Source organism: Frieseomelitta varia, unplaced genomic scaffold (genome assembly GCF_011392965.1).
Source record: "Frieseomelitta varia isolate USP_RPSP 00005682 unplaced genomic scaffold, Fvar_1.2 scaffold_631, whole genome shotgun sequence".
NCBI classification, from domain to species: domain Eukaryota; kingdom Metazoa; phylum Arthropoda; class Insecta; order Hymenoptera; family Apidae; genus Frieseomelitta; species Frieseomelitta varia.
In genome coordinates, this window is record NW_025110403.1 from 252,317 (window position 1) to 266,292 (window position 13,976).

The following is a 13,976-nucleotide window of genomic DNA, read 5'->3' on the forward strand; positions in this document are numbered from 1 at the left end:
ACTGAACTTCCATCGCGTTTCACTTTCTTCGTCATGCATAATCACTAATCACGATGGTGTATCAATAGGCGGCTTTCGAAGGCGGTTAAAGTCTGTACATACATATAAAACGAATCGACGGGATACAACGCACGAGACTTCAATACCGAACCAGTACCTGACGATCAGTTCTAACGATTGTTTGCCAATCAACTTCCGTGTAATAGCTCGGTTAGCTGTTACGCATGCCTTGGGCCACCTAACCATTACCAACATTCTTGCTTTCATCTATTCCTTTTTCTCCAAACCAGATGCCATTATTCTTACGACAATCGATAATGAATTAATAAGAACGGCTGACACATCGTGTCTGATATTTTTAATGACAAGTTAATTTTCCGATAAGTCATTATTATGAAACATCAATTTTTTTCTACACATGACATTGAGAAGGATTGCGTTACAGACTATAATTTTATAGATCGAATATAATTATAATTCTATTGCAAATTATAAACAGTAAAAATAATGTCGAGAATTGTAGACGTTTATAATATGCAACTTACCAATCAATGTAATTCAAGATTCAATTTCTTTTATTCCATTTCATATATAAAATTCAATTTGTTAATTGTCGAAATGTTAATCTTTAAAATTCTTTTTAAATGAGACAAAGTAATATTTTATATATAGCATAATATTTGAGATTCATAAACATTTATAATATTCTTAAATCGTTTAATGTAACCAAAGATTCAAGATTCAATTTTTCATGTAAAAGTCAATCTGATGACTACTAAAATAATTTTCAATATAATATTCGAAATTCATAAAGATTTATAATAAACTTTAGAGGTATTTTACAAACTATATATAGTGGTGACATCTAAAATATTCAAACAATACATTCTTCAGCATTTTCACAAACCAGGTATATGAATAGATATTGCATCTTACTTCTGAGGTCTGTGACCTGAAATACCGACATAGTACAAAATCACTAATTTTTTTAGCGCACTCTACGTTTAAACAACGGTGAGTTAAGAAACTAGTGAATGTGCCAGCAATATGATTTTTGAGACTCATTACAGTGTTGTCAATTTTCAATACCGAAATGTGAAGCTAGTATCTAACTAAAATCATTCTATTGTTTGTAGAGGAAAGAGTCGTTTAGGGTATGGATTTCTAAATGATACTTAGGGATTGTCGAAATCAATGAAGAAATGGCTAACTTACAAGTTCACCGGCAATCAGAATGGAAGAAAATACGAATGTTTTAAATTCATAAAATCTTAATACTAACATATATATATCATTACTCATACTTTATATAATTTTTATCAACAATATATAACAATAAATGATTTCGTCGTTGAAAATGCAACTCAGTGAATTCATCTTAACAAGTAACATCGTACTATAAAAAAGAAATATGCGTAAGAGAGAGAGAGAGAGAGAGAGAGAAAATAAATTTGACTTCTTTATTTCAAACAATATATGTAGAAATATTTTTTTAACAAGTCCAATCTTTCATAAAATCGTGTTTGCGGGATAAAAGTAATCCATTCAGGCTGTAAATTTACATATTTGTAAATATTATATCTAATTATATTATTCATAAAAATCAATTTCTTCTAATACTTTTAATAATCAAATATATACTAAATTTTTCATCCCAGTTTTCATCAATCTCCGTTTGTTCAATTCAATAAATGATCGAAACAGACTGGCAACACTGTCCATTCTTTTTTTTTTTTTTTTTTTTTTTTTTTTTTTTATTTTTATTTTAATTCTCATCACTAGTAGAGTTACGGTATAAAATCTGCTTGAATCGGTACGACAGAATGTGGCACAAAAATGGGGGGTTTTGAGGACCTCGTAATCTTAGCCAAAAAAATGCATTGCTACTCATACAATATAATACATATATAATACAATTTATTCATATACTTCGTCTGTGATCTCGCTGTGGTAATATCTATTCATATACCTCGTTTGTTTTGTGGTATTTCCAACCGTTGATACATTCATTTGAAATTTCCTTCCTTATCGACTTATTAGACATTTGAATCTATAAAAAATCTAAAAGAATCGATTAGGGATTGCCATTCCAACACTAATTTGTTAATAAAATCTTTACAATGTTCTGTATGTTCCTATAATGTTCTAAATGATCAAAAGATTGAGTGCAATATTCATTATTTTATTAATTACTTGATGTAGTGAACTTGAAATCGATAACGGCGCTTACGTTGTTCGTTCGGCTATTTTCGTAAATTCTTCGGAGATAACCGAACGAATATAAACGAGAACAGTACTAAAAACATCAAGTCTGAAGAACATTGTAAACAGAAGCAATTAACCTCGATGAAAACGTACGGTCGTTCATATATCATGAACAAGGCCATTTTTTTCATTAGTCAAGTAGTTCTAGTACAGACAGCTACGAACGTGGTTTACCACAATGGCGCTCCTCGTAAGAATCGCTAAGTGCGAGGTACGTTCAATGTATTTATTTTCTTTTGATTATTACACCTCGTTTTTGAGATGTTTCAGTGAAAATAATTTAATTAAGTTATACTTCATCTATTCCATGCTATAAAAACAACTAAATGTTTATTTCAAATTTTGAGTCGATGGTAATACAAATATCGTTTCTTTAAATTTTATTCGGTTCATTTTATGATTTGTATTGTTTGTAATATCAACTAAAAAATAAATAGAAGTATTATAATATACATGTATATATTTTTTTGCGAAATTTACCGGCTTCGAAAATATCTTGAAATTAAGGTTAGGAATAAAGTATTCGAAATACATAGTTGAATAAATTGAATGACTGGTTATAGGATTTCAATCAAATTTTGAAGTGAATACATATAATCATGTGTGATTAAATTGTTTCTGTATAAATTTGTAAATTTCACAATCCAAAAGAATCGAAAAGAAATCAAAATTTCTAGTCACTGTAAAATAAAGTGAAAATTTTATTGTCGTTTAAAAGATTATATTTCATATTCTATCTTTTATATTTTACTTTTCTTTTTTTAGAAAGATATTCTTTTCTTTTCTTATCCTTGATTAATAAATAAAATTGAAAGTTAAAATATAGTTAAATACTCCTTTTCATATTATAATTATATTTATATTTATAAAAAATATATATATTACATAATTTAGCTTTGTTTAAATAGATTTAATTATATACAGGATAATTTATCTATTTTTTAAACATTAAAGATATTTTAATAGATTATTTATATATAAATATTACATTTATTTACATTAATGTTTATTTATATTACGTTCAATAAATATATATAATCAATGTAAAATGATATATATATTTAACAAAATATCATTAATATGATTCAAATATTAATGAAATACCTGTCACAGAATAATCATTCTGAAATGTTATTTTAATTTATTGTGAAATTTTCTCCTCATAGTTTCACCACAAATTATCGACATATCGCTAATTTTCAGCTGAATATGTATATACATCATTTATATCATATCATAATTTATTGCAACATATTATTCTTATTATGAATTATACATTTTTACAACATATTTATTCTTATCGTGAATTACACACATTTTACATCATCTTGTACTATTTCTGTAATGCTCCTATTCTTAATATCCATTTATCACAGATGTTTATTACATTATTTTGCTCTTAAATAATATGAAGTTTTTATTTAAGTGTTAATCCCTTGACAAAATAGGACAAAAATAGCCTCATAAAATTATGAATTTCCCACAAAAAATGTATAATGTTTTTATAATATAAGATACTTTCATATGTGATAAAAAAATGTAGAAAAACATGTTCGCAAATTCTACTATCAATCTTTCTCCTTATCAATTCATAATGAACAACATACATTATCTGGTTGAGTTTTCTTTACTGTTGTACACAACAATTTGTATAAATTTTATAGACAATAACTCAAAAAATTATTATTAAAAATACTTTAGCCAAGTTTACTTGGATAAAGTAAATTGTTCGATATTTGATGCTCTGCTTGAGTGTTACTTGGAATGAACTGTTAATGGGTTAATTAAAGTTTTATTTAAATTTAAAATGTGTAATAATTTTGAAATGTTTAATTAAATGCGGAATACAAATGTATAGAATCCATATAACAACGAAATCGAATTCGAAAATAATGATAAAGGAAAGAAATAGTTCAAAGAGTATTGTATTTAGAACTATATAGAAGACTATATAGTATTTGTAAATACAAGTAGCTAAATTAAAAGTTATTGTTTTACAATCATCAGCATGTATAATAAATACATCAATTTGGACCGAATAAAGTGATGTTTGATGTTTGCATGTAGTGTTTTCTTTTCAATTTTTTCTACAGAGACGAGTTTGAATTGCCAGTATAAAGAAAAATTTTATTTATTTTGTATATTACAGCATTCCTATTGACACGTAGAGCACTTTTTAATCATGCAAATTTTGGCATATGCAACTTCTTTTACAAGGCTTTTTCATTTAAAGAAAATTTCTTGAACCACGCTGTTCTCGAAATAGTTGTTGACTATGTGTCTTCGTTCCAATTGAGTTGAATTACGACCTCAGAATCACCGAGACCAATAACGCTAAAGAGGAATGTCATTATCAATCTTGTGTAATAGTCAAGCCTGCATACTTTACGTAACTAGGGCTGAATCGATTTGCCTGTTAGAAGAGTATCGTGTCAAAGCGATACTTATCATATGTGGAGCAAACAATGGCTTCCGATAGATTTCTTATCGTAGTCTTGCTCACTTGGAGAATCAGGCCAATTGAATGAATTTATTCTGTTACTGCATTTAAGCTGTCTCGAAAAAGAAACATGCGGGTTTTCGTGCAAGTGATACGTTTACATGCTATCTGGGATATAAAATTAGGCTCATAATGAATCGTAAATCACAATGAATTAACGTTGCTTTTCGTTTGTTGAGGATCTACTGGTTCAAATAGTAAGGTTATTATAAAACATACAGTCTGTATAAAAAAAAAGTTTGTTTTATAATTTTTGTAATTTTTTATTATTGAAGAAATTTATTGACATTAAATTACAACAACTCGGAATTGATTAAATTGAAACATAATGCAAAAAATTATAATATAAAGATGATTTTAAATTTATATTTTTGAAAATTTGTAATTGTGCTTACAATTAAATGATATTGATATAGAATTATATTAAAAATAAGATATAGATATAGATATGTTACTATTTTTATCTTCTTTCATGAGAATATTAAATGTTAAGTCATTGTATTTCAATTCTGAATATTTTAGTTCAATGTTTATCACTTTCTTTAATATTGCTACATTATAATTTTAAGTAATTATGATTGCAAATGATATGATAAATAAAGGTCATAGATTGGAATATTTTACAATGTAAAATCTGCTCCGACAATTTAAATTTTTTATTACAATATGTTTTTCGTAAAATGTTTCTATAATCATATGGACATAGGATTTCATTCTTTTTAAATACTGATAAATACTATATAAATTTCGTTACTTCTCTTTCATATCTAATCAAGAATTGTTTAACATTAACTCAATAATATTTTAGGCGCAATTTATCGCAAGGACTTACAGCACTAGCGTACCAACGGTTAAGATGTACATTGATGGCCAATTCGTAGGTAATTATTTTATTGTATTAAAAATGTAATTTATCGAATTGCAATAGTATATGAAAATGAAAGTTCTTGGTAGAAGTCGATATGGATTATAAAAAAAAAAAAAAAAAAAAAAAAAAAAAAAAAAAAAAAAACGCAGAGATAAGAAAAATTAAATTGTAATTGAATCGATACTCTGAAATAACAAACCAAATATGAAGCAACGTTTTTAACGCATCTATTGAAGTACTAAAACGTGTGTTTATTTCGTTGAATTGATTCATTCACAATTCAATTGCCAGAAACTAAGACTGTTAAGACCGATATTATCTAGAACACGCAATCTTGATGGATACTCTCTTTTTAAAACACTCTTGAGCCTATTTTTTCGTACGATACAGCCTGTTATGAATATTTAAAGTATGCTTTTAAAGGCATTTAATTGAAGTCCGTGATTCATGGAGAAGTACTACTGGAGCACTCATTGAAACTGTACAGAAAAGGTGGTATTTCGAGTCGAATTCAATTCTGAGAATTGTTTTAATAAGGAACGTTTATGAATGAAATAAATGGCACGAATTATGTAGATGCCGTCGAAATTAAATGGAATAATTGTGTTGTGTTTTGAGTAAAAACGGTATGGGAAAAATACATGTCAGATTTACAGTAAAAATGGAATATACTCTTTTTGTAATATCTCTCAACGTATTACTTTTCGAAAAATCCAAAATTAAATGTTGTAAATTTTGTTTTATTTTTCGCAAATGATTCATAAAAAGATTTCGCTTTGTTTCAGAATCGAAGGCCACGGAATTCACTGACGTTCATGATCCAGCAACGAATGAATTGTTATGTCGCACACCAAAATCCACAAAAGAAGAAATGGAGATGGCTGTGAAAAGTGCAAAGGAAGCATATAAAAAATGGAAAAATACTAGTGTTTTAACTAGACAAACGCTAATGCTTAGATATCAAGCTCTTATACGCGAACATTCTGTAAGTTTATAAACATTTGAATTTTATTTTATATATGGGCATATTTATATTTATGTGATAGAGATAGAGATCTATTCGTATTAGCTTATTTGAGATTCTCTAGAATTAATAGTAGACTGTGAAAAGTATAAAATTGCACAAAATCTATGCAAAAATGTATGAATGATACTTATATATACTTGTTATAATATTTAGTGGGTAAAACAAGTCTGTATAAATTCAATATTTTTAATTATATTCTGAAAAATATGGATTTGCATAAAAATCCGCATTTTATTTATTACAAATCGAAAACTCTTCAATTCACATTAAAAAATCTTTGAATTAATTATGTGTTCTTTTTGCATTCACTAATATTTTACATTTCTGTAAAAATTTATATGAAAAATTCTTCTTTAGAAAGAAATCGCAGAGAACATGGTAAAGGAAAATGGGAAAACAATGGCTGATGCCGAAGGCGACGTTCTTCGAGGACTTCGTAAGTTTTTTAAAAAAATATAATACGCGATATGATTTAGTTATATGATTAAATTATTGTTGGTATTGCTATCAATATATAATATTGCCATAAATATCTCAATTTTGAGATTGAGACTGACTGTCGCTTAAAAATATATGAATATTTAATATTTTTATGGAATCTGTAATATATGTATAATGTAGTATACTATTATTATTAAATTTTTTACGAATACACATGTAATATATTTTAACATTATTAAATCAAATAATTTAATTAAAAATAATAACTAAAAATAATTAATTAAAATATTTATTAATTTAATCAAATGCTTAATTAAAATACTTTACATTAATTTAATTAATTATTATTTTTTAATATTATTACTTTATTGCTTTATATTGAGTAAAATGTTTTAAACAAATAAATGAGTAATTATTTAAGAGTTTGTTCTCACCGATTTCAATGAAATATGATGTTCCCTACATGTCACCGTCTCTCGATCTTAACTTTCGAAATATTCTTAAAAATATATTTTATACTTATTAAAGAGAAAATTTCATCGACTTGTAACGAGATGCTTCAGATTATACACTTGAATTATACAATTATTTGGAATTTTTGCTGATTGAGATTAAAAATAATTGAAATATATATGTTATCATACTACAAAGACATACTTTTCTTCTTGAGTTTTACGATTTATTTATTAAAAATCATTTTTTTTTCGCTCTGTATCAAATAAATGTTTATATTCTTCTTTAAAAAGTTATTTAGTTTTAAAAATGAGTATTTGAATTAGATCTTTTAAATTGGTTGCCATAAGACGATTGATGGCATAAGACGAAACCAAAAATATTTTTAATACTATATATCGTATTTATTATATTACTTATCGTAATACTATCTATCGTATTTTTATAATTATATATTGTAATTTTTTTTCTTGAAATTTTATATTTTAACTTTTAGGCCGCCAAAATTACTTTTCATAAACATTGTTTTCAGTCAAGTCAGAAATGACAAATTTTCTAAAATTTTATCGAAGTTCAATATCTCAGAAACTAAAGATAAGCGTATATGTATAAGGTTAAAGTTATTTAGAATGATGATATATGTACTTGATATACTGAAATCGATGAGAGGAGAAAATTATCAATAATACCGCTGAGAAATTAAGGAAAAGTTCATGACAATTGTCTACTATTTTAAATGGTGTCCATTGTTTAACATGGGAGTCATTCTATCATAGTATGATGGTGTTTCGATATTGAAAGAAAATATAATGGATATCACATTTTTTATTATTATTAATAAAATATGTTTTTTCAATAAACTACAAACCAGAATACATAATATACATTCAAATTAGAGGCTACAAATCTTTTTTTAGATAATTATGAAAGTTAAGAAAATATTCACGTACTTTTAAGTTATAGTGTTATCAAACTGATGTAAAATTTGTTTTAAAATTTTCGAATGTCGATCAATACGTACACGGGGGTTAAGTAATTCATTGTAATTACATTCCGTCTGGCATAAGCGTAATTACACAGGCAATAGATCATACGGCCGGTGTTGATTTATGTTGCAGAGGTAGTGGACGCGTGTACCGCAATTCCTTCGTTACAAATGGGCGAGAGCACACCAAATATCGCTACAGATATGGACATAATTTCCTACAAAGTTCCCCTTGGCGTAACTGCCTCCATCTGTCCGTTCAATTTCCCCGCGATGATACCTCTTTGGTCGTTTCCTATCTCAGTCGTCTGTGGAAATGCCACGATCCTCAAACCATCGGAGCGTGTGCCAGGAGCTTCGATGATCCTAGCTGATTTGTTCAGTAAAGCCGGTGCTCCACCAGGATTGTTGAATATTATCCACGGCCAACACACCGCTGTCGATTTCATCTGCGAACATCCTGATATCAAGGCAGTTTCTTTTGTTGGTTCCGATCAAGCGGTACGTTAATATCGATCGTTGCTTTGTACGCATATCATTCGTTGCAGCTGGATAATGTTTCTTCTATGTAAAATTCTGCTTCTACATGATAGGTATTTTTCCGTTTCGGTTATAATAGTTTCATCGACAATATTCAAATGTAATAACTGATAACTAGATTCAATAATTTGTCATCATAATAATTTAGAATTAAATTACTTCATTTTGGAATTTGCAATTTTATCTATACAGTTTCTACCACGGGAAGAACATAGAATAAAATCAGATGTCCTAAACTTTAGTAATCTAACATAAATTAATATAATCACTACTTAAGGGTTAACATATTTATTGCTAAGTGGTTATCGGTGATCGATATCTTTATTATCTTTATTATTGCATAATAATGAAAACAAGATAAATATTATTGTAAAAAATATTTTATAAATAACTAAATAATAACTAAATAATGTGTTATAATGTAACATTTTATAAAAATTAAAAATTAAACATTCCATTCCATACACATTAAAATGCAATATAAAAGAATATATAAAATATTTAAATGCTTCCAATAATATTCGACATGTAAAATAATTTTCTATAAAGGTTCTATTTTTCTAATTATATTTCCAGTATGAATTTGCATAAAAATTTGCAATCTATTGATAGCAATATAAGTTCATTTTGCAGAACAATTTAATAATTTTGGCTATGTTTTCCAGAATTTATGCTCTAATTTGGCTGTTAAAAATAAATTCCCTTACGATAAAAACAATATTTATGAGAAAGATTTTTGATGGAAGAAAAATTAAGATCCAATATTTTATGATATGTTTTATTATCTCAGTGTTATTTTTTACATTTCCTATATAATACAGACAGAAGTTTTGTGTGAAAAATCATGAATATTTGATATGATAGAAATATATGCAAAAATATTTCGAATTTTAATCTTCGAGTCACTTTGTTTTTCTTAAAAGGAACTCATTTTCAAAATTTTAGCCAAAAAATCGAAGCATGAACATTTTTGGAAAATATATACTTCTGTATATTCGAATTTTGAAAAAAATATTTATATATATTTATATATTTATATATATATATATATTATATATTTATATATATATATATAATAAATCAAATGTATATAATAAAAATGTTTTATTTTACAGGGAAAATACATTTATAAACAAAGCAGCGCGCATGGAAAACGTGTGCAGTGTAATATGGGAGCGAAGAATCACTGTGTAATTTTGCCAGATGCAAACAAAAACAAAACTATTTCCCAAATTGTGGGTGCTGCTTTCGGTGCTGCTGGCCAAAGGTGTATGGCGCTTTCTGTAGCCATATTCGTAAGCAATTCAAAGGATTGGATACCGGAATTAGTGGAAGCTGCAAAGAAATTAAAAGTGAATGCTGGACATGTACCTGGTACCGATCTTGGACCAGTAATATCGCCACAATCTAAAAAGAAAATATGCGATCTGATCGAAACAGGAGTAAAAGATGGTGCCACTTTGGCTCTGGATGGAAGAGGACTAGTTGTCCGTGGTTTTGAAAAGGGAAATTTCGTTGGACCAACCGTATTAACAAACGTGAAGGTATATACCTAATGATATTAATTCAACGCGATTAATAATTACTTTATGAATTCGGTGATAATGCAGAAAACTCGTTGAAAAAGATTGATGGACTTTAGATAATTAAAATTGAAAAGAGAAACTAATTTTTATTGCAAACTTCTAAGTTTTGATGTTAGGTTTTGTATAATAATTTAGACTATAATTGCCTATAATTGCCTATAATTCAGATAGTAACTTCTTCATAATTTCCATATATTATTTTTTGCAATGTTTTAAATTTGTTTTATGAGATTGGACACAAAAATAACAAAGCTTATAGCCCAAGCAAGAAATAGAAAGAGAGAAATGACTGTTTTATTTAGCGAATGTTACAATTCTCAACTCAAAAAGACTATAGTATGTTAATTCATTATCAAAAGAAAATTATTTAAAAAATAATAACAATTGCAATTGATTTTCTATATTTGTATTATTTAAAAATAATAACAATTGCAATTGATTTTTTATATTTGTTTAACTTTGCTGCGTTTTTTCAATCACTTTCAACCTACTTTAATTTTTTTTTAAATTAAAAAACAGTTCGAGTCTAAATAAAATATCAAAAAATTTTTATTAGTAGGTTTTTTATGTTAAACATTTTTATGTTAAACATTTTTTTAAAACATTAGAAATCTTTCTAGTTTGTTAAATTGATAAAGTGTAGAATTGAAATATAAAAATTTGAGAACTATAGTAGGATTAATGGAAGAAGTTATTAGCATAATCTCGTTTTTTTTTCTTTTATGACAGATTTCATATGCTGATATAGAATACAATTGTACAAATCATGTATGATTTTTAGCCTTCGATGCAATGTTATACCGAGGAAATCTTTGGACCCGTTCTTTCCTGTATATTTGCTGATACTTTAGATGAGGCTATCAACATTATTAACAACAATCCTTATGGGAATGGAACTGCTGTGTTTACGTCAAACGGTGCAACGGCAAGAGCGTTTGTAAATAGAATAGAAGCTGGCCAAGTTGGTGTAAATGTTCCTATTCCAGTCCCATTACCCATGTTCAGCTTTACTGGAAATAAAGGTTCCTTTTTGGGTGATAATCATTTTTACGGAAAGCATGTAAGTAATACAAAGTATATTGTCCGACAAATTCTTATTTTTATTTTTATTTTTAACTTTTCTAGTAGCGAACAGTTATTTCTGCACGTTAATTACGAATTTGAAATTCGTTTTTCTTTATGACTCTCCATTTTTGAAAAATTTATTTTAGAAAATTGCGCTCAATGATCCTCAATAGCGCTCACTTCGCGTAATATTTCATGCATGTTATTAAGGATCTTATGTTCTGTTAAATTTATTAAGTTGAGTGGCAAGATTTATAATATAAGTTACAACGTCTATAACTTTTTTGAAAATATATTATTTAATTAATTAATATATATATATATGAATATTAATTAAATTTTGATTCCTTGGAATCGATATATTTTGAACATACTAAACAATTCTCTAATTATTATAATTAATTATTATAATTAAAAACTTTACTCGATTACTGTTGATAATTTTCTAGTAAATGGTTCATATTTGTATTTTTTACTCAAAATGTTACACATAAATTACGCAGATTGTCTTAACCCAACTGCAAGTTTACATTTTATTATGTATCGGTATCACTGAAGTTTATATGATTTGTAATGTGCATTTATCAAATTATTTTTTCACAATTTGTTCTGTTTAAAATATTTACTGTTGTGTATTAATATTAATTGATTATAATTACACTGTGAATTCTTATACATTTATAAGAAATTTTAAAATGCAAAATTGACTTAAATACAAAAAATGTATGTAAAATATTCAAAATTTAGTGCTTTCTATGAGATTTTGTGCGTAAAAAAATTTTGTATCTATCTTCTATTTGACTATATTTTCAAAAATATAAATTTACATAAAAATCCACAGTCTAATTAAAAAAAAATATTTGAGAAAAATAATATATCAATAAATATATATTAACAATATAGAATATTAATAAATATAAAATTGCTCTTTGCGGGTTATTATCTGCGTTTGATGATATAAAAGATACTACTCGTGAAATATTCCGCTTCATGTTGCAAATGGATTAATATAGCTTTCTGGGAATCTGTTTCACGAATAACTTCGCTTCATAAACTTTGCTAATTTACAAATTTTATAAAAAAAAATCACTGAAATTTGATAATCATTTATAGTATATTTTAATATATAATCTACCTTTCTATAATAATTGACAAAACACCGATTGTCAAGTTTCAATGCTTTTTGCATCAAAATCCTATTTACCTATCCTTGCTTAACTTTAATGATTGCTTAAATATATTTAAATGTAACGTAGGTGCACGCACGCACCCATACATTATTGTATTTGAAATAATGCGTAAAATTATTTTCTGTAAATAGAAATTATATATCTTTTTTTGTTCAAACACAAAACAGATACAAATTTGGAAATTTGTGTTCTTTTTAAATTTTATATTTGTAATTAACGCACAAAAATCTATTCAAAATAACTATTCATTATAAGAAAAATTGTTTTTTGTCGGACAGTGCTATTGTAGCTTTTGTATAAAGTTGCAGGATAGTTTCTAAGTATGATATTTTTCTAGGGTGTAAATTTCCATACGCAAGTAAAGACAATAACGCAGCTGTGGAGATCTGGGGATGCTGGTGATATTGCTTCTTCCACGGCTATGCCAACTATGCAATAAAATAAACGTTCCTCGACAATAATGCAAAGCATTATGATGGAGAGTGTCTCTTTATATTTCTTAAAAATTTTGCGAAGAGACAAATAAATAGGGCGAAAGTTCCTTTTTTTTAAAGAAACAGGAGTAACTTCTCAACACTATATTGTAAAAAAAAAGTAATGTCTTCCATTTAAAAATAAGTTATTTTTAGACAGAATCAAAGAAAAATGTTTTCTATTATATTTACGATTTATATTTATATTTTGTAACAAAATAATAAAATGTTATTAGTGAAATTTTCCTTGTTCTTTGTAACATATACATTTATTTTTTTTTCCTCCATCCCAAAGAATTGAACTTAAAGTGAGATTTCAAAGCGGCTTTTGTGCTAGAAACTGCTTTAAATTAATTTAATTTATTTATAAACGAGTAACTTCACTTTATACTTTTAGCAATAAGAGCAATTCCTTCAGCACCGATATATTTGCTCAAATTATTTTCTTTTCTCCTATTAATATCACTCAACAAAAAAGTTTTCCAACCAAGATCTAAGATTCAAGATAAACGACTTTTTATCAGACACATGTACCAAGAAGTTCAAGGTCGTCCCGTCTTTCAACGTCCTTGAACTCATCGTA

General features: G+C 26.8%; 1 protein-coding gene across 3 annotated transcripts; it reads left to right on the top strand.

The window, feature by feature from the left end:
- The first annotated feature begins 2,358 nt into the window (after positions 1-2,358).
- LOC122534723 (probable methylmalonate-semialdehyde dehydrogenase [acylating], mitochondrial) lies at positions 2,359-13,503 on the top strand. Of its 3 annotated transcripts, XM_043665638.1 has the most exons (8): positions 2,359-2,476; positions 5,574-5,646; positions 6,419-6,618; positions 7,018-7,096; positions 8,673-9,040; positions 10,195-10,623; positions 11,447-11,725; positions 13,258-13,503. In XM_043665638.1, exons 1-8 carry the CDS (start codon positions 2,444-2,446, stop codon positions 13,357-13,359), a joined length of 1,563 nt encoding a protein of 520 aa, XP_043521573.1. In that variant the 5' UTR covers positions 2,359-2,443; the 3' UTR covers positions 13,360-13,503. The 3 variants fall into 3 exon arrangements, with proteins under 3 accessions (XP_043521573.1, XP_043521574.1, XP_043521575.1); XM_043665639.1 differs by lacking the exon at positions 5,574-5,646 and having other exon boundaries at positions 2,404-2,476; XM_043665640.1 differs by lacking the exons at positions 2,359-2,476; positions 5,574-5,646 and adding an exon at positions 5,970-6,312.
- Positions 13,504-13,976: the final 473 nt, after the last annotated feature.

Coding starts and splice junctions, on each gene's coding strand:
- LOC122534723 (XM_043665638.1), top strand. CDS start 2,444: ATGGCGCTCCTCGTAAGAATCGCTAAGTGCGAG. Junction 2,477..5,573: donor TAAGAATCGCTAAGTGCGAG/GTACGTTCAATG, acceptor ATAATATTTTAG/GCGCAATTTATCGCAAGGAC. Junction 11,726..13,257: donor ATCATTTTTACGGAAAGCAT/GTAAGTAATACA, acceptor ATATTTTTCTAG/GGTGTAAATTTCCATACGCA.